The 18,995-nt window shown below is 28.9% G+C and overlaps 2 protein-coding genes across 2 annotated transcripts; both read left to right on the forward strand.

Annotated features, from left to right (window-relative positions):
- The first annotated feature begins 1,305 nt into the window (after positions 1 to 1,305).
- LOC125066423 (O-acyltransferase like protein-like) lies at positions 1,306 to 11,652 on the forward strand. Its single transcript, XM_047674491.1, has 13 exons — positions 1,306 to 1,318; positions 1,831 to 2,098; positions 2,280 to 2,468; positions 3,318 to 3,397; positions 4,751 to 4,944; positions 5,517 to 5,631; positions 8,017 to 8,231; positions 8,342 to 8,535; positions 8,776 to 8,911; positions 10,259 to 10,445; positions 10,809 to 10,951; positions 11,224 to 11,332; positions 11,414 to 11,652. The coding sequence occupies exons 1-13, from the start codon at positions 1,306 to 1,308 to the stop codon at positions 11,650 to 11,652; spliced, it is 2,082 nt and encodes a 693-aa protein (XP_047530447.1).
- Positions 11,653 to 14,256: 2,604 nt separating this feature from the next.
- Positions 14,257 to 17,908, forward strand: LOC125066331 (facilitated trehalose transporter Tret1-like). The gene is made up of 9 exons (XM_047674377.1): positions 14,257 to 14,474; positions 15,325 to 15,434; positions 15,525 to 15,644; positions 15,838 to 15,993; positions 16,339 to 16,506; positions 16,595 to 16,727; positions 16,840 to 17,069; positions 17,311 to 17,505; positions 17,627 to 17,908. The coding sequence occupies exons 1-9, from the start codon at positions 14,408 to 14,410 to the stop codon at positions 17,873 to 17,875; spliced, it is 1,428 nt and encodes a 475-aa protein (XP_047530333.1). The 5' UTR covers positions 14,257 to 14,407; the 3' UTR covers positions 17,876 to 17,908.
- The last annotated feature ends 1,087 nt before the right edge of the window (positions 17,909 to 18,995 follow it).

Genomic DNA, 18,995 nt, shown 5'->3' on the forward strand with positions numbered 1-18,995 from the left:
TAATAAAGATTAAGATAATGTGGCTTAGTTTTTATTGAATACATATTTTTATCATATGCAAAAATATTATCAATATTTTATACGAACATTAAACATTTTCAAAATTATTATCGATTTAACTTTTTTTTTGCAGATTTCTCTAAAACTGACAGAATGCAAAAAGTTTCAGTTTAACTTTATTTTTACTAAAAATAGTAGATTTTTGAATACTGTCTGTTAATTCTCTCATCGGTGGCAGTCAACGAAATAGCTATTGGGATAAATCTTTTCCTGAACTATTTAGTTCGAGTTCTTCATTCTTCATCAGATAGCAGAAATAAACAAAAGACTAAAAAAAATTGTAAGATTTTTGAGACCATATTGATCACAAATATTGTAATTTCATAGAGAAACTAAAATTGCGCAAAAAAACCTTAATACTAATCTATACATATAATAAAATTGGAGTGTCTGTTTGTAATATTAAAATAACTGCGTTTCACTAAATGCATATCTGTACTGTATGTATACACGGTACATATACCTAAATAACATTTTTTAAAATTTTTGTCTGTCTGTCTGTCTTCTGTCTGTTTGTTCCGGCTAATCTCTGGAACGGCTGGACCGATTTTGACGGGACTTTCACTGGCAGATAGCTGATGTAATAAGGAACTAACTAGAAGTAACTTAGGCTACTTTTATTTTAGAATTATATGTAAAATAATAATAAAGTCACGCTTTTTTATTAAATTCAAACGCGCACGAAGTCGCGGGCACAGCTAGTTAAAAACAAAATAGAAGAGAATGTTTAGGAAAACAAACTATTGATACATATCATACCTATATATATAACGAACATTATACTATTCCAAGTTAAGATCACCAATTCGTCATTGAATTCATCATTTAAATATTGAATAAGAATGGTTTATACGATAACACTTGGAATTTACCTGATTTTATCAAAATCGCTAATTTTATCTAGATCTTCACGTGAAATAATAACTTTAGCCGATAAATACAGTATTCGCTAGATTAGATAAATTATTGTTAATTATAACAATAAATAATGTAAGAGATCACGATTTAAAAAAATGAGACTCATTATAAGAAAGTTCTTCAGTGGAGTAACATCATAGTAATGTGTATTCTATATTCGTAGAAATAATTAAGTGTTGTGTTATTTAAAATGAATTTATTAAACTATTTATTATTTTTATTTGGTGGAGTACTATTTTGTGTGAGTGCACAACTTGTCATAGACGAGAATACACCAAAGCAACTATTTGACGAAGAACTTTACAAGAAAGTAATCGATCACGAAGAATGTCGGAGACAAGTGAGATATCTGATGCAACCAGATCAATTTTCGCTTTTGGGCCGCTGTAAGTCACAATATATATATAGGTTTATTATTATGTTATGTAAAGCTAGCTCTGGTTATTTTGTCTTTTGTAAAAATAACACACGAATTCTTAATTATAGTCAGTATCGATCATTAATTACTAAGTTTCCAATTCCGCGCTAAGATTAATATTTTATGGCTAAATGCCTCTAAAAACTCTGAAAGAAATAAAGAATAATTTAACTAAAATCCCAATAGGCTTTTTGTTTACTGATTTTTACGGGTAATTAATTATAATGAAAGTGGCGTGTATTAGAAGAGTTATAATATATATAAAATTTGGAACACGAATGTCTCGTGTACTTTTTGATTCTTTTATGGAACATGGAAACCATTGTTATAATCGATCGAATCGAAGTCGAATCTGACTATTATTTCAGCTAAATATATTCACTATTCAAATATTTTATTAATATACCCATTTACAATTTGTGTTTCATTTTCAGTCTTAGATGCAGGAATACGATTCCCAAGAGGGTTTTTCATGTTAAGTGTTACGGATTTGGGCAACTATCATCAATGCCTTGCTATAAACGAAGAAGTCGAAGATATGAAAATAGAAGGAAAATACTATTTAATCGAAATACCATTTAATCAAACGTTTCACCTTCCCTTCTTAAATCAAAACATATCAAATATATCAAATAGAAAAATAGTAGGTTTTAAGAGCATTATCAACGAGGTTCAGCAATTTGTAGAAATCGATACTGATTCGTAAGCCATTTTTTACAGTATTTGTTTTGCTTTAAAACCCTCATTTTATTATTTTCATTCTTTGTTGTTATTTATTGGAATTCAAATGATTCAAAATTTCAACGTTCGTTTTTTATAGGACAAAAATAGCTTAAATTTCATCAATGATATCGTGAAATTTGAAGTTTAATCCGTTTTACAGATTAAATCCTGAAAATCCTTTGGTATTAGCGTCAATAAGAGTAGCCGTATGTGTTCCAAAACCTTGCACCACACAAGAATGGATTAGCACTCTGCTTTTTAACGTAACTGCAATTGGATTCCAATATGAAGAAGTTTTCTGTCGTCTACCAAACGACAAGCCATGGATCACTGTCGATTACGTTGCTATGTAAGTGTAACTTTTAATCATAATCACTTAAATATAATTTATTATTCTAGATAACTACTGTTTCACTACTATAAATTATGTAACCATAATATTATTCAAGTCGTAAGTAAATATTACGTTTTCGTATTGATAATGACGTCACCGATATTTCATGTTGATAAATATATTAGAAAGGAAATAGACGATTATTAACTACATAACGACGCTTATCGTTCGAAGATTGCAGTATTTTTTCTATAAAGTATTTGAATAAAAGAAGTTTATGCCAGTTCTTGTATAAATAACTTTGCAGAATTATCAAGCGGCTTTTGATTTGAAAACAAATTGTTCAATAAAATTAAATGACTTTCGTATCACAAACTCTCCGTAATTAGATATTATTAAATTATATTATTCCATTTTGTTTATAATTTCGCAATTATAATCGCACATAAATAATCCCGTCAGGCTTTTTCAGATAATGGACTTAAAATTACGCATTAAATTTCCCAACATATAATTAATCTACAAATTAACATTTTCGACATATTATTCGATTTTATATTCGTTATTGACTTTTGAGTAAATATTTTTTTGTGTAGCTATTTCTAGGTTTTTTTTTTCAATAGTAGCGGTTTTATCAATAAATTATTTTATCAAACTAACAATGCGTAGAAGAAAAGTCCTTCAACATCGGATGTATTGTAGGGCTTGTTTGCAATCCCACTATTAATTTATGTGCTATGAAACTAGGAGGAATATCGTATTGGTGATAAATTTGACATTAGTAATCATTTTCATTTCTATCATCAGCTCATTATAACCTTATAATTAATATTTTTTTACAATAATTTCCGTTTTATTTTCTAGCGGAGTCTTTGGGTTCCTGGGATTAATTACTTTACTCAGTACACTTTATGACATCAATCACATAGTCATAAAGAAAAGAGGTATGGATGATTTTAAATGTATTCCTTCCTACTGATAACAGTTCGTAAATTTCGATAAGTTTATTACACACATAAAAATGTATATTGCCCTCCGATAAAAATTCTGCCAGATATTCTTTTTATAACTTTTGATATTAAAAAAACTACTTCTATTTGCGGCTTCCGGTCTGAAGATTTACTTATTATTTACTAATTGCAATTCGGAAAAATAAAAATAAATAAATCAAGATAAATAAAAAGGTGTTTTATATAAAAATGTAGGGTTTATTTTTTATTTCATTCACGTTGTCTGATAAAACGACTATCTGATAGGTCGGCAAGGAGGTCATATTTCGAATTAATGGCTTTATGTTTTTTTTCGATGTCTCGATTAATGTACCTACACAATTTAAGTACTCAAAAATCTGAAAATAAATTAACTAGGTATTTATTTATTTTTAATTTCTGACAGATTTTTAAAGCGGCTGTTTTTCCAATTTTACATTCCATATTAAAATGTTTTTTAAAACTATTTTAAATTTTGATTTTGGAGTATAAACAAAAAATTATTGGCACTGAATTAATTCATGTCCGCCTTAATGAATGGTTAATATTTCTTACAGCAACAAAGCTGTTAGGGACTGGGCGGTAGTGACCACTTACCATCAGGGGGCCCATTCGCACGTATGCATACCAAAATCATTCCAAAAAAAACAAAAAACAAATCATTCACATCCTCTCTGTATGTGATCGATTGACATCATTAGTATTTTTAATACATTTTATCGGATGTAGATATCGACTTAGATGGGAATTAATTATTCAAAATTGATATTGCGCATATTATATTAAAAAAAAAAAATAGATTATAAAACAGAAGACAAACGAACCGCTATTAAAAATACATGTCTTTAACACAAATTTTGCGTATTGTGTTCTCATAAAGAATAAAACTGGGTGATAACTCTAAGTGAATTGACATTCTATATTTGGAATTTAATTTTGTAATTACAGCATTGTGTTTTAGCCATCTATTATTAAATTAAAAAGTTTGACCGAAATACCGATAAAAAGATAAAAACGATTTTAAACTATCGGTCTTTTTTATTTATCTTGATAATAATCTTTATAATACAACAATCGTTACCGTTACTATTTTTAGAAAACAACTGTTCATAATAATCAGCCCTATTGTAATATTATGCAACATTGTATCGAATTGGAAATATTTATCGAAATGTTGATAGGATAAGAAAATACCACTAAAAAAGGACGTAAATTATATTTAAGGCGAATTATCTCCAATACAATAAAATGTCACAATTGTTAGTTTTCAAAAATTATAGTATATTATACGTTTTATTTCATTTTCAGAACCAAAAAAGGCAAACATCTTCTACCGGACCTTCTCCGTTTACACAAATACCCGACGACTTTTGACTTTTGCTCCTAGTTCTAACGCTTTAGAATGTTTGGACGGCATAAGATCAATATCAATGATGTGGGTTATCATTGGTCATACATTTTCTATGTACAATTTTAATGCTGATCTTACTGAAAGTTTGAACGTAAGAAGACTATTTATACTTTTTTAAATGCGTATTGTGGACTGTGGTTATAAACGGTCTTAAAAAAATAACCTTCTCTGGTTATTAAAGCGGCTGTTATTTTATTTTTGTTACCACTAATATTCGTTTCATTTACGAAACCATTTGAAAAATAGTTTTTGATTGGCAATGTTCGTTTGGTTCAATTTAAATTTGAACGTAAACTTTTAAGGCGGTTTTTTTATTTAATAAACATTTAAATGATTCATTTATAAATGCTTGACTTTTTATTACAATAAAGATCATTCGATGTGAATAAATAGCCTAGTGATTAGAACACGTGCTCTGAAGGAAAACATTGTAAGGTCGTACAAACTCTAAGCTTTCTCTACAAAAAATTAAAGGAGTCTTTAGTCTAGCAGATATACATGTACAGGCAATTTAAATTAATAGTAGCAAAGTCAAGATTACAATAATAAACAAAAAAAATATGTGGATTTTAGAATATTTATACCTTCATATAGCAAAGAGTTTATGAGTAATTTGATAGTTTCCCTATATTATACTAATAAAATATTATTTATTTATTTTAGTGGTTAACATCTGGCGAAGCAGTATGGATCTCGACGGGTCTTTTCACAGTGGATTCATTCTTTTTCATGGCTGGTCTCCTGCTGGTTTATACATCTGTTGGAAGAATGACTGGAGGTAATTTTTTATCTACGATAATTGTTTAACAGCTAATATATTTCAGTTACTGAAATAACTTGTTATTTTTGTATATTTGATGAATGACAAACGTCACATAAATGTCTGAAATAATTCTAAAAATAGAAAAATATATATATAAATTGTATGAAGTAAAATACATATATGTATTATAATTGGCAAAAGCGAAATATTGTGATAGCAGTGGATTGGAATCGGCTCTGAACCTTTCTCTTTCATATTTCGCAGTTGGATATTTCAATATTTATGAAATATTTATTTTTAAAATTTAACTTCTAGACTCAAGGATATTTTCAACCACTTTATTTTTAGTGCAATTACCCTCACGATTGATAAATACATTTTTAATCTTCTTTTATACTTCCTTATCAATTTTATTGTTTTTTTTTTTTGTCTTTGAGTATTAGAATAACTTATTTAAATGATAAGTGTTAATATTCTTTTTTCTTCGCTTCCAATGTAGCCATTTGGTTTGCCAAAGTTCAGAATCTAAATATTCTGTGGATTCTAAAAATTAGGTCGAGTAAATACCTACGTTACATAATTCATCAAATTAATTTAAATAATTAATTTACATGTGGTTGAATTTTAATTGAGGAAGCCTTCGAAGAAGGAAAGTTAGTTTTGAGGAAATGTAACAAATGTTACAATGTTAAAAATCGGAATAATAAAAATGATTTTAACATAAGATTAGATATTTAAAATTAACAACTTCAAATGGTGTTCAAGTTTCAAGGTACAATACAAATCAAATCATATTAAATCAAAATACGTATTATTATAGAATGATTTTTGCAAATACTTTTGAATCGCCATTTATATAAACAAACCGTTGGGACTGTAAAGTCAAGTCTCCGAGGAAGAACCGTGAAGAAACTCTGTAGTTATTCTTTTCCAACATTTGAAATACAAAGTTATGTCAATTAAATATAATTAAATTTACCAAAGTTAACTAGGAATAACTTATCCACTAAATTAACTAATTTATTTACGAGACGACCTCCGTGGTCGAGTAGTGTGTACACCGGTTTTCATGGGTACGCCACTCCGAGGTCCCGGGTTCGATTCCCGGCCGAGTCGATGTAGAAAAAGTTCATTAGTTTTCTATGTTGTCTTGGGTCTGGGTGTTTGTGGTACCGTCGTTACTTCTGATTTCCATAACACAAGTGCTTTAGCTACTTACATTGGGATCAGAGTAATGTTTGTGATGTTGTCCAATATTTATAATTTATTTATTTATTTACATAAAGCCATAAAAATCGTATAATAACTAAAATACGATGCGATAATTCTGTAGGAAATTATCAAACATCGATTTAAATATATAATATCGTATCTGATTCCTTATCGAAATCGTGGTTACAATTGTTATAAACTTAAAAATGGCTTACATGCAGGTGACCATCAATACGTATCAATTAATCAAGATAATCATAATCTAAATTATTAATTAAAATTATTTTTACTTTGTTTTGATCAAATATATTATATCTGATTATATCTTACATGAAATTAAATTATATTAAAGGTCCAAGAGTTGACGACAGTTTTAGTATAATATGATTTGTGAGAGGTTTTGAAGTAAAACCAATACGAGCGATTAAGTCCAGTTCATTAAGAACCTACGTTGCATGTACTCTCTCCATATATATGCATGGATCCGCGCTTTTTGTAAATAAAATACTAAATTGTTCATGAATATCTAGCTTAATATCGTAAATTAAGCGAAATGTTATAAGTTAACAAATTATCTAATAACTATCAAACAACTTGCAATAGCTTATTTAATTATATACACATACGTTTCTTAGAAACCATAGAAACCATCACAGTTACTACTACTATGTCTAATCAGTCATTATTCCATTTAACATCTTAAACTTAAAAAGAATTACACTAGAATATTGCTCGCTAACTCCCTAACCTTTACGCTAAATCAAATGGGCGTCATACTGATTATTTATTTGTAAATAGGCTAATTTTATCTCATGAAATTCATAAAAGATTTAAGACATTTAATAAAACTATTATATTTTTTTTATGATGTTGGTTGTCGGACCAGCAAATAGACTACCTATAGTAAGTGGACACCACCGCCCATAGACAATGGTGTTGTAAGAAATATTAACCATTCCTTACATCGCCAATGCGCTACTAACCTTGGAAACTAAGATGTAATGTCCCCTGTGTCTGCAGATACACTGGCTCATTCGCCTTTCAAACCAGAATATAACAATATTGAGTACTGCTGTTTGTCGTTAGAATATCTGATGAATGGGTGGTACTTACCCAGAGGGACTTACACAAAGCACCAAGAGTTATATTATTTAATTTCGTTTTTATTCAAGTAAATATTTTTTACAGTTCAACTCCTGAAGCGTCTCCATGTTTTCTATCTCAACCGGCTTCTAAGAATGTTCCCGTTGTTAGCAGCGCTTGTACTTCTAGAAGCTTCGGTATTCCATCGTATAGGAGATGGCCCGTATTGGGTTCACGTTTCGAATAATGTCCAGGATTGTAGAAGCTTTTGGTGGTCTACATTGTTACATATCCAAAACTATGTGAATCCAGACCATATGGTTAGTTACGAATTTCTTAAACTTGGCATTGAATTTTTTATTTGAGATATTTTTCTACCTAAATATTTCTATATAAGTGTCACAAATAAAAATAAAATATATTTTTCTAGTGCATCCAACACTCATGGTATATAGCCATAGATATTCAACTACACATCGTGTCGCCCATTATTCTATTTTGGGTGCTCCATAAAAAGAGGCGATACGCTTGGTCAGCTCTAATAACTGCTCTTTTGGCAATCGTAGTCGCTTCAACTGTATGGAACTTCATTATGGAAATGCCTTCGAGTAACATGTCACTTGTGTAAGTTTTGTCTATTCCCAAGTATTTTTTAAGAAAAACTATTTTAACTATCAACAGTAATATTAATATATTTACTATATCAATCAGAAAAGATAAGATCATACATAAAGTCAAGTCAAAATTTGATAATATCTTACCGGTTGTCGTTTGATTAGCCGAATGTTAGACGTTTGGACATTTTGGAAAACCAAGTTTATTGTTTATATTGTTTCGAATGATTTTTAATGTTTTTATTTTCAGTCGTCTAGATGAACAGGCCTATTATATGAATAATTACTATGTAACCGCATGGACTCGAGGAGCTCCGTTCTTTGTCGGAATGATAGTTGGCTACGTGCTAAATATATACAAAGGCAGAAAGATTAAGTTGAATACGGTAAGTTTACACGTCAATTCCAGATTCCACTTTTGGAAAAACAGCGTTTCGGCTTACTTTAAGTACAGAGTAAATAAATTTTCCAAGAGCGAATTTAATTACTTACTATTGTACAAAAACAATGGTTAAAATAAATTGTGATATATTCATTTAATTTAAATTGTTTTGGTACTATTATTATTTTCACAATTATTTTGTACTATTATATATACAATATATGTAATAATATGTCTCGATATACGTACGTTGTGTGTACTCAAATCAATATTAATAACTTGAAGTCTACCTACCATTATAGAAGTGCTCTTAAAATAATATAATATCACATTAAATAAATAATAATTTTCATTTAAATCTTTAAATGTCGAAGATATAAAAACATCAGCACCTATTTATGTACACGTTAATAATCCTCTTTTCCAAACATAGTAACCTAGAGATAATTATCTTTATATCGCATAATTGCATGCATAATTTTATTTTCAAGAAATATTATGAATCATTAAATTTATCAAGATGTCTATCGATGAAATAATCGTGCATTGTAACGAAAAAATTGGAATGAATAACCAATATATTTACAACTCACGCTTCATTAGATTATATCTGATTGATAATATTGTAGTCAGTCTGCGACATCACTTATCAACAAAGCTAAAAATATCATAAACTTAACATTTTAATATTATAAGTAAAACTGACACTGTGAAATATTTAATTCGTTTAATTAAAAGGCTTAGTTGAGAGTATAAATATAACAGAAACGTTTTCATTGTATATTTAAAATTTTCAAGCATTTTAGCTTTAACCAACACAATCAATTGGATGTCAAATATCAGGGATGCATTTTGGGTAGCATCTCAAAAATTGTAACTTAGGTATAGTTCATCCAAATTTTCACATCGTTTCAATGTTTTTACTGATTTGATTATTGCTTTAAAATAATTATTATTAAACTGACATCACGAGCTACAGTAAAATGCATAATTGAGTAATTGCAAAAACCGCTATGATTACCAAAATGGACCAAAATATTAATTCGTTATTTATTTATCATTTAATGTATTATCGAGTAGCTATTAAGCAATACATTTTATCCATTAAGGTTTTATTAATATATTAGTACCTGCTGAATCTGTTATATAAACAAATACCTTGTAAAGATGTGATGTCAGAATTTTGGAGCTACCACTATCACGTGATTGTGATTTTTTTATAAGTGAAAAAAGCAACCAGCTTAATCATGAAATTTAAAGCATCCCTTTTTTCACGGACAAGAATTGAAAAATCAAATTATTTCAAAACTACCTGATTTTATAAAACCAAAAATATTATCGTTTGTTCCAGGGCTTTGTAATGACATCCTGGTTGATTGCTCTCGGTATGATTGCAGTATGTTTCTACATGTCGTATGTAATTATGCAGTTAGATTGGGACAATCAAGTCGGAGACAGTCTGTTTAACTCATTCATGAGAGTTATATGGTCGATAGGATTAAGCTGGATCATCTTTGCCTGTGTTAAAGGATATGGAGGTAAGAACAATTACTAAACACTTAAATAAATCAACATCATTATCATTTCAACCATCGATTCGGAAGGCATTAATTTTCTAGTTCTACATAAGGAACGTCGAATTAATTAGAATAATATTTTGCATGATTCATTAAGATTTGAAATGCATGCTTGCACACTTCGACAAATTCGATACAAATTTCCAATATAAGCATTGTGTAAAGTAAAAATAAAATAATCTCGTAAGTGTCCTACTGCTGGGAGACCTCTTAAGACCTCTTCTCCCTTTGAGAAGAAGGTTAAAGCACGAAACTTATGTTTCCCATATACTTTATATGAAGTATATTCATAAAACAGTTATGTTAACAATAAGCAATTTTCAGGTCCAATAAACTGGTTTTTATCACTCAGTATGTGGAAATTGCCCGCTCGTATATCCTTCGCGATGTACCTTTACCACTATCCAATCGCCTTTGTAATAGCAGGAATGCAAGTAACACCTACCTATTTCACAGTGGCAGGAAGGGTAAGTGTTGAATTCACTAATACAAAACATTAGAAATTAGCAAAATACGAGTATATAGTCTTAACTTCGATATAAAGCTTGTTGATTTGTTTTTCTGATTGTATAGGTTATTTTGTTCTATACTTAATAAATAAAGCAAGAACATTTTGTAAGAAAAAAAGGAAAAAAATATATATAATTGACCTCAATCATATTCATAGCCCACTAGTTAGGATTCTAGTTTGTGATGGATTTAATTATTTAAAATTAATTTTACTCTTTTGTCTTTTTAGATATACGACTTTATGGCTCTCTTCATGTTGTCATTCATCGTGTCATTCGTCATGACAGTATGGATTGACGCACCTTTCTCAGTATTAATCAAAATATTAATGGGAGGAGGTAAGTAATTTAAGACAAAATAAAAAAAAAAAAACGATTTCATTTAAATTTTAACCAATCATTTATTTTTCCGATACACAGGACAAAGAAAACCTCAAGCTAAAATAGAAAATGGTGACGGTTCCACACAAGCTGGTCCAATTCCTGATAAGAATGTAGCTGATCTAGAAAGGAAGATGATTAATAATGACCAAAATCTGGTTAAAAATATCATACATTTGGAGAAAAATGGCTCAAATTACGATAAAAATGGGGCTTTGGATAGAATAGAAGTACTGGGGGAATCGTTGCCACCGAGTAAAGAAAGTTCGAGATTTTAAGAATTCTTCAAAAATGAAAAGAAAACATTAAGATTTGTTATAACTTTAACGCGTCATTTACCTTTGTAGTTATGAAGGTAATCTCATATTTATCCCGAATATGAGAAAACGTAAAATGTTTATTCGTACACATGTCCATAGCAATAATAAATTGCCGAGTTGCCGAGCATCTTTAGTGATTTAAATAGATAATGACCATGTAATGGGTATTTTAGCCATACGTTTTTTCGTCATTCTCTAATACTTCTCTAACCAACAACATAATATCATGAAGATTTTTCGGAATATAATTAAACTCAACAATTTCAAGCGAATGTATATATTCTTATTATAATTAAAGTTTAAAGATAAGAGCAGTTTTGTAATCTTAACAATAAAGTTGAATATTACATGGAGTAAGATTATTAAGGCACTATATTAATTTAAGGTAATCTCAATAAGTTATAACTATAGATTTTTATTTTTGTATGATATTGTAAATATAATTATTTTAATTAAATCTTGTAAGTTATTTTTTTCATTTTTAGTCAACTATTTTGTGATATTTACAGAAATATTCCTGCATAGAAAACTATCATTATCTAAAATAATTGATGTAGTAAATATTATAATAATAATTGATCGAAATATTTTCACAAGCATTTTAAAGTAATTTTGAAATCTGTTTCAAACAAAAACAATGGGAGAAAATGTTCACACATTTTTAGCGCTGGTGACAGTAAAATCTACTAAAACTTAATATTTGAAAAGTACATTTTTTTAAATGATTATGAATCACTTACATTTGCAATAAAATACTTGAGACTTTATTTCTACCATAAAATACTAACTAACCCGACAGACGCTGTCCTGTACTATTTATGAATTCAATTCCCACTAGATATATATTTGCAATACCTGTAAAATATAACTCACTGATTAATCACGAAATCTCAGAAACTATAATACCTACAAACTTGATTTACCAGGTAGGTCCTTATAGGTGTAGACATTCGATTTTACGAAACTCCACACCTAAAGGGGTAAAACGGGGGTTAGAAGTTTGTTTTTTATAATTTTCGCGAGGGTAAAGCCGCAGGTTCAGCTAGTATTAGATGAATCAAATCACTTTTAGTGGTTTTTAATATTAAGCTTTTATTTATCTTTAAGGTATCGCTGTCAGTGACTAATTTAACTTGTAAAGTTTTTTACAAAAAAAAAATACCTACATGGATACATAATTCATCAGATTTCCTTCTGAAAGGCCTTTAAGAAGGAAATCTGATGAACCTACAGGAAATGTGCCGCCTATGAATTATTAATAGCAATCACATGAATATACGTATTTAGTATATTATTTATTTACCTATGATTTTTGTTTGATTATAAAAATTAAAAGCGAAACAATGTTCAGATAAAAATAATTTATAACGCAATAATAAAAAGTCAAGCATTAATCATTCCAAACTCACTACATCATTTAATTGTAAAAATTATGCAATACTTATAAATGTTTTTACTTGGTAGTAGGGCTATGTGCAAGCTCATCTGGGTAGGTATCACTTATTCATCAAATATTCTACCACCAAGAAGCAGTGCGTACCATCTTAGTTCCCAAGGTTAGCGGCCCATTGGGGATGTATGGAATAGTAAATATTTCTTTTAGCGCCATTGTCTATGGACTGTGGTGACCACATACCATCAGTTGAACCATTAACTATGTATATATATATATGAGATATATTTTACGATTTTTAAATAAATTTAATGTAATATAAGATGTAAGTTTATGCTGTGCCAATAACAATATAAATTTAGTACTAGATACCTGGTCATAAGTAATTATTCAAATTAAAATTATAATTTGGCTATGGATATAAAACTATATATCTATCTAAATACATATATATCTTATTATATTAAGAAAAATATTCCTACTTATTTCCTTAAAGTTTCTGATTGCGGAGTTCTTTTCTCCGGCACTTCTCAGGTCTGCGGTATTTCTTATCAAATTATGATTACTCATACTGAATTATTATTTTGGCTTAACTCTCGATTAACTAACGAATATTTATTTGATGATTATCTTTAATTATATATTATTTCAATACTTATACATTTTCGTTCTTACACATTTGGCGTGCGTTCCGTGGCGGTCACATTTTTTATAATACATAGAAGTCAATTAAAAGTATACATTACATAACATAACGCCAGGCTGGACCATTAATTATATCTATTGTTATTGTTCTTTGATGATTTAATGCAACAAAATATTAATACAGTAATATTAATACTTATTTGTTATTCATTCATCTATGGATCTATAGATAGGAAATTTCAAACAACGCTTACAAGGCAATTACAGATTGCGACCAATCATAGATGTATTAGAATCGTTTTGGTCAATTGAAATCAATTTGTTGGAAACAGCCAACAGAGTATTTTTGTATACCAATTATTTATTATTGTGTGTACATAGCGCGTGATAGGACTCATTATAATATATATTTATATCGTATCTGAAGTAAATTTAAGAGTAGCCTTAATTTATAATATTATTTTAGTATTTTTAGAAAATTATCATGTCTATATTTTTATTCATGCCAAATAAATTTATTATTAGATTATTTGATTTTTTAAAAACGAGTGTGTAAACTTAGCTGTTGGTCTTTCAAGGCAACTATTTCAAATGCCTTTAAATCGAGTTCAGGTTATCCAACTTATTTTATTATTAGTGCTATAGTTTATCTATGGTGTCGTATCGTGGTAAATAATGAAAAGATTTTATAGAATTTTCAACGAAGGCAGCAAGATCAATCAAATAATATGTGCAGTTTTAAGTAAGTATATATATATATATATATAATATAATTTTTTTAATAGCTTCAGGATTCAGGACGATCGGTCATACAGCATAGTCCCTTTTAATTTAATAGAACGAGGTAAGCTCACATAATTATAAGCTTACATTTAAAAAACATGACCAAGACTGTCGTAATAAAATCGTTGGAAATATGTATGTATATAGCAACAGTTTATACCTAAAGTTGAGTTTTTAAATGAAAAAAAAAGAAATTATGTTTAGGTTTACGATTAATATTTTTAAAACATTATGTGAGTGTTAGAAAAAACTTTTGTATTTCATATGTTAAGCGTATCTTTTTATCCTTAATAGACCTTGTATTTTGATTCCGAATGTTAATGTTACTAGAATTATTGGCACAAATTAATTTTTGAGATGGCTATCTAATGAAACATAAATATTGCTTATAAGAGAATTTAAATAAAATTAATTATACAATTTTAACTTATTATAAATTCTTTCTATCATCATACATTCAAACTGTTACGTCTACTCTATCAATCAATTTAACGCACCAAATTAGATGAAGAGCTGGCACCGTATTTTATTCCCAAGACATTATATTTAAGAAATGCTTATAAACATGATAAATACACACACACTAACACGAATCACGATATAGATGAAAACCAATCTGGATTAACAACATTAATATAAAATTAAATATGCTTTTGAACTTTTCTTTGTGAATACCAACTACTATTAAATTAAAGTGTATTAAACCATCATTTATATGGACAGTTTTGGTTTATCCAAGTATGAATTCTATGCCACCTGTGGTCTTCTATTTTGCTATCTGATTATTAATTTGGTAATGGTACTTTCAGTAAACTTGCCTGTATTAGCGTACGGCGCCAGCATTGGATGGATGTCGCCTATGACACTATTGCTCCAATCCAAAGACTCACCTAAGGGTGTGCCCCTAACAGATACAGAGGTATTATTTTAAATATTGTTTTTAGTATTTAATAATTCTTTTGAAATTTACATGTTATAAATTTGAGCTTTTGAATTTTATTTTCTTCAGGTTTCATGGATGGCTTCAGTAGCATATTTGACATGTATACCAGGAAATATATTAATGGCATTTCTCGGGGACACAATTGGGAGAAAGAAAACTTTAATTTTTATATCAGCTACAGGAGCTGTTAGTCATAGTTATTCTAAATTGTAGACAAAATATTGATTTAAAAAAAAATCACATGTAAAATATAAAAAGCAATGTTATGTGGAACTTATTCACCCAAATAACTTTCAATCAGCTTGATGGTTTTTATACTGCCTTTTTGTAAGTTTTGTGTTTTCATTGTTAACGGTACTAATATTCTTATATATTTAAGGCGAGCTGGATCCTATTGCTGTCATCCATGGAAGTCTGGAGCTTTATTCTAGCGCGAGCTCTGGTCGGTATCACTATGTCAGGATGCTATGTCACGTGTCCTATTTACACGAAGGAAATCAGCGATGATAGTATACGAGGAGCTCTTGGATGTTTGGTTTGTTTCTACACATTCAATCAATCATTTTGTTCAAATGTTTTAGCATAACATTAAACTATGTAAACACATTTTAATTTTATTATTAATATAAATACTTTTTTATATTTATTTCAAAAGTGATCCAGTCTAATAAGCGTGCTACAGACTAGCATAAAAAAAATGATAATTTTTTATGGAAAAAAAAGAGCGCGTTTATCACATCTTGTTAATATTATTCTCTCAATAACTTTAATTAACATGTTGTTAACATTAGTAATATGAATAAAAATATATATTCATTACGGTAATACCAAATTTAGCGCAATATGTTTATATCTTATTTTGTTTTAAAATAATTTACAGATAATTTTATTTCATACCACCGGTAATTTATTTCTCTACATAATAGGAGATTATTTGAGCTATCGAACTATTATTTGGATTTGCTTAGCTTTGCCAACATTCCATCTAATACTTTTTATGATGATGCCTGATTCTCCTTCTTATTTTGTAAAAACAGGTGAAGTTGAGGTATGTACTAAGTTCTTTATAATATTAAAAATAATTTTCGTTTGGATTAAATTTTGAAAAAATTAAGATTAAAGATTTTAAATTTCAGGAGGCAACACGTGTACTAGCTTGGTTGAGATGCAAGAGAGAAGATGATATAACAATTAAGAATGAGCTTGAAGTAATAAAGAAAGAGCAAAAAAACGATGAGGACAGCAATCGTTTTCTTTTAAAAGCTATAGGTTTGTAAACATTTTAAGAAAACATTATAGTATTGATATTTTTATAAGCAATAGATGATTTTATTCTTATACATATTATATCTTAATTTGTATCGATTTATTCTATTTTCAGTAAAAGACAAAATTTTATCCAAGGCTTTTTATATTGCTATGATGGTTACACTTGCTCGTGAGATATGTGGTGCAGTACCAGTGCTGAACTTTGCTGGCGAAATATTTTCTTTAGCATCCAATAATTCCGATATTATGTTGAGTCCTAATCAACAAGCGATGGTACTTGGAGCTGTGCAAGTTACTGGTTCGTTACTTGCGTCATTGGTTGTAGAAAAGGCTGGAAGAAAGGTGATCTCCTAATATTACAAAATTCCAAATCATTTACGATATTGGTATTTTAGTATTGAGTGTTTAAAAAATTATTTATGAAAAAATATTGTCTATTGGCGGTGGTGACCACTCACCATCAGGTGGCCCATTTGCTCGTCCGCCTACCGATATAATATATAAAAAAATAATACTTAAAACCCTCATACTATAATTTTTCACGCGTAAAGTTTTTCAATATTTGATATTTTCTTAATTTTAGGCATTACTTTCAATAACGTCACTTATATCTGGACTCAGTATGTGCGCTCTGGCTTCTTGGTTTGTCGCACGAGACTATGGAGCAAATACACCAAACTGGCTACCTATAATAACGCTATGTTTGTGCATTTTCTGCGATTCGTCTGGGTTACAGCCAATATCTATCGTTATCGCTGGAGAGATTTTTTCTTTTAAGGTATGGTAGACTTGACTTATCATATAATTAATAAGTTCTAACTCATTTAAAAACCTACTTACTTACTTTACTTACTTTTATAATAATAAAATCATTTTACAATAATATTCAAATTTTCCAGTATCGAGGAACTGTCATGGCCGTTACGATGTCAGCTGCATCTCTTGCTGATTTTCTTCAACTTCTCTTCTTTAAGCCGCTGGCAAACTCTATTGGCATACACGTGGCATTTTACTTTTTTGGTGTTGTATGCATATTGATGGCATTATACGTAGTCATTGTGATACCAGAAACCAAAGGAAGAAGCTTAGAAGATATTTATAAGAGTTTAATTACTCGTAGAAGAATAGTAAGAAATGACCTCAACTGATGCTTATGTTATGTATATATTTTATATAATGTAATAAAAGTTACAAAAGTTAAAAAAATTAAAAAAGGTATAAAGATCTGTTCTGTGACGAATTAAAATGATTAATACATTTAAAAAAAACTATTTTTTACTAAATAAAATTTTATCTTTTGTTATATTTATAAACTGTAGCCGGATTTGAAGAAGAAGAATGCAGTTTTGTTTATATGACTATTAATTTAACTAACAAACTATAAGGGTGTATTATACCTATTTATATTACAATTTCAGGTCTAACATTACTAAATTTACTTAGTTGTTCAGTTATTCTATAAATAAAAATGATGCCAGCTAGACTCAGCGTGTTCCCAAGATTACAATCCCTTCAAGATATAAAGGGGCTGTTAATATTCCTTATAGTGTCAAAGTTTATGGACAGTAGCCGGTAACCACTTACCGTCAAGTTGCACATTTACCAGTCTTTTTTTAATTTCAGCTTGGCATAAAAAAAGGAGGGCGAGTAATCTCTAGTAGAGTAGTCTTACCAAATGATTTATTATTGTCGATCATATTTTCAATACAAGCACACCGAGCCTTATTAATTGTCAAATAAAAAAAATTATGAGACACTTAAAAGAAATATAATAAAAATATATTTTACTACGATTATAAATAATAATGTCTTACCTATATCCCAATTCCATTCTGTCTGAAATTAATTAAACTAAATTAAAAAAGAAAAAAAAAAATTGTATTAATTTTTTTTTAACCAATATTCAATTTTTATTAAAAATATATATAATTATATACTTACATATTTACTGCTATCCTCTGTTTCCATTAATATAAAAAGTTCTGCGTTAAATATTGAAAAGAAGACGGTTACCATACTTTGAAATTAGATCTAAAAATAAAGAAATATATTATTATGAAAATTGAAATTAAAATTGTATTTATAAAGGTTATAAAATGAAGAAGAAAAGCTTTCGTGTGAATAGAGGGAATGGTGATGATGTAAGAGGACGTGGATTGAATGGCAAGGGCTCTCACGACGCCTTGTCCGATGGTAGAATGATGAAGTAGGTATTGAATCACGTAACTTCTGTATAACGTAAAGTAGCACGCTACTTGCGCCCATGTT

Source organism: Vanessa atalanta, chromosome 9, assembly GCF_905147765.1.
Source record: "Vanessa atalanta chromosome 9, ilVanAtal1.2, whole genome shotgun sequence".
NCBI lineage: Eukaryota > Metazoa > Arthropoda > Insecta > Lepidoptera > Nymphalidae > Vanessa > Vanessa atalanta.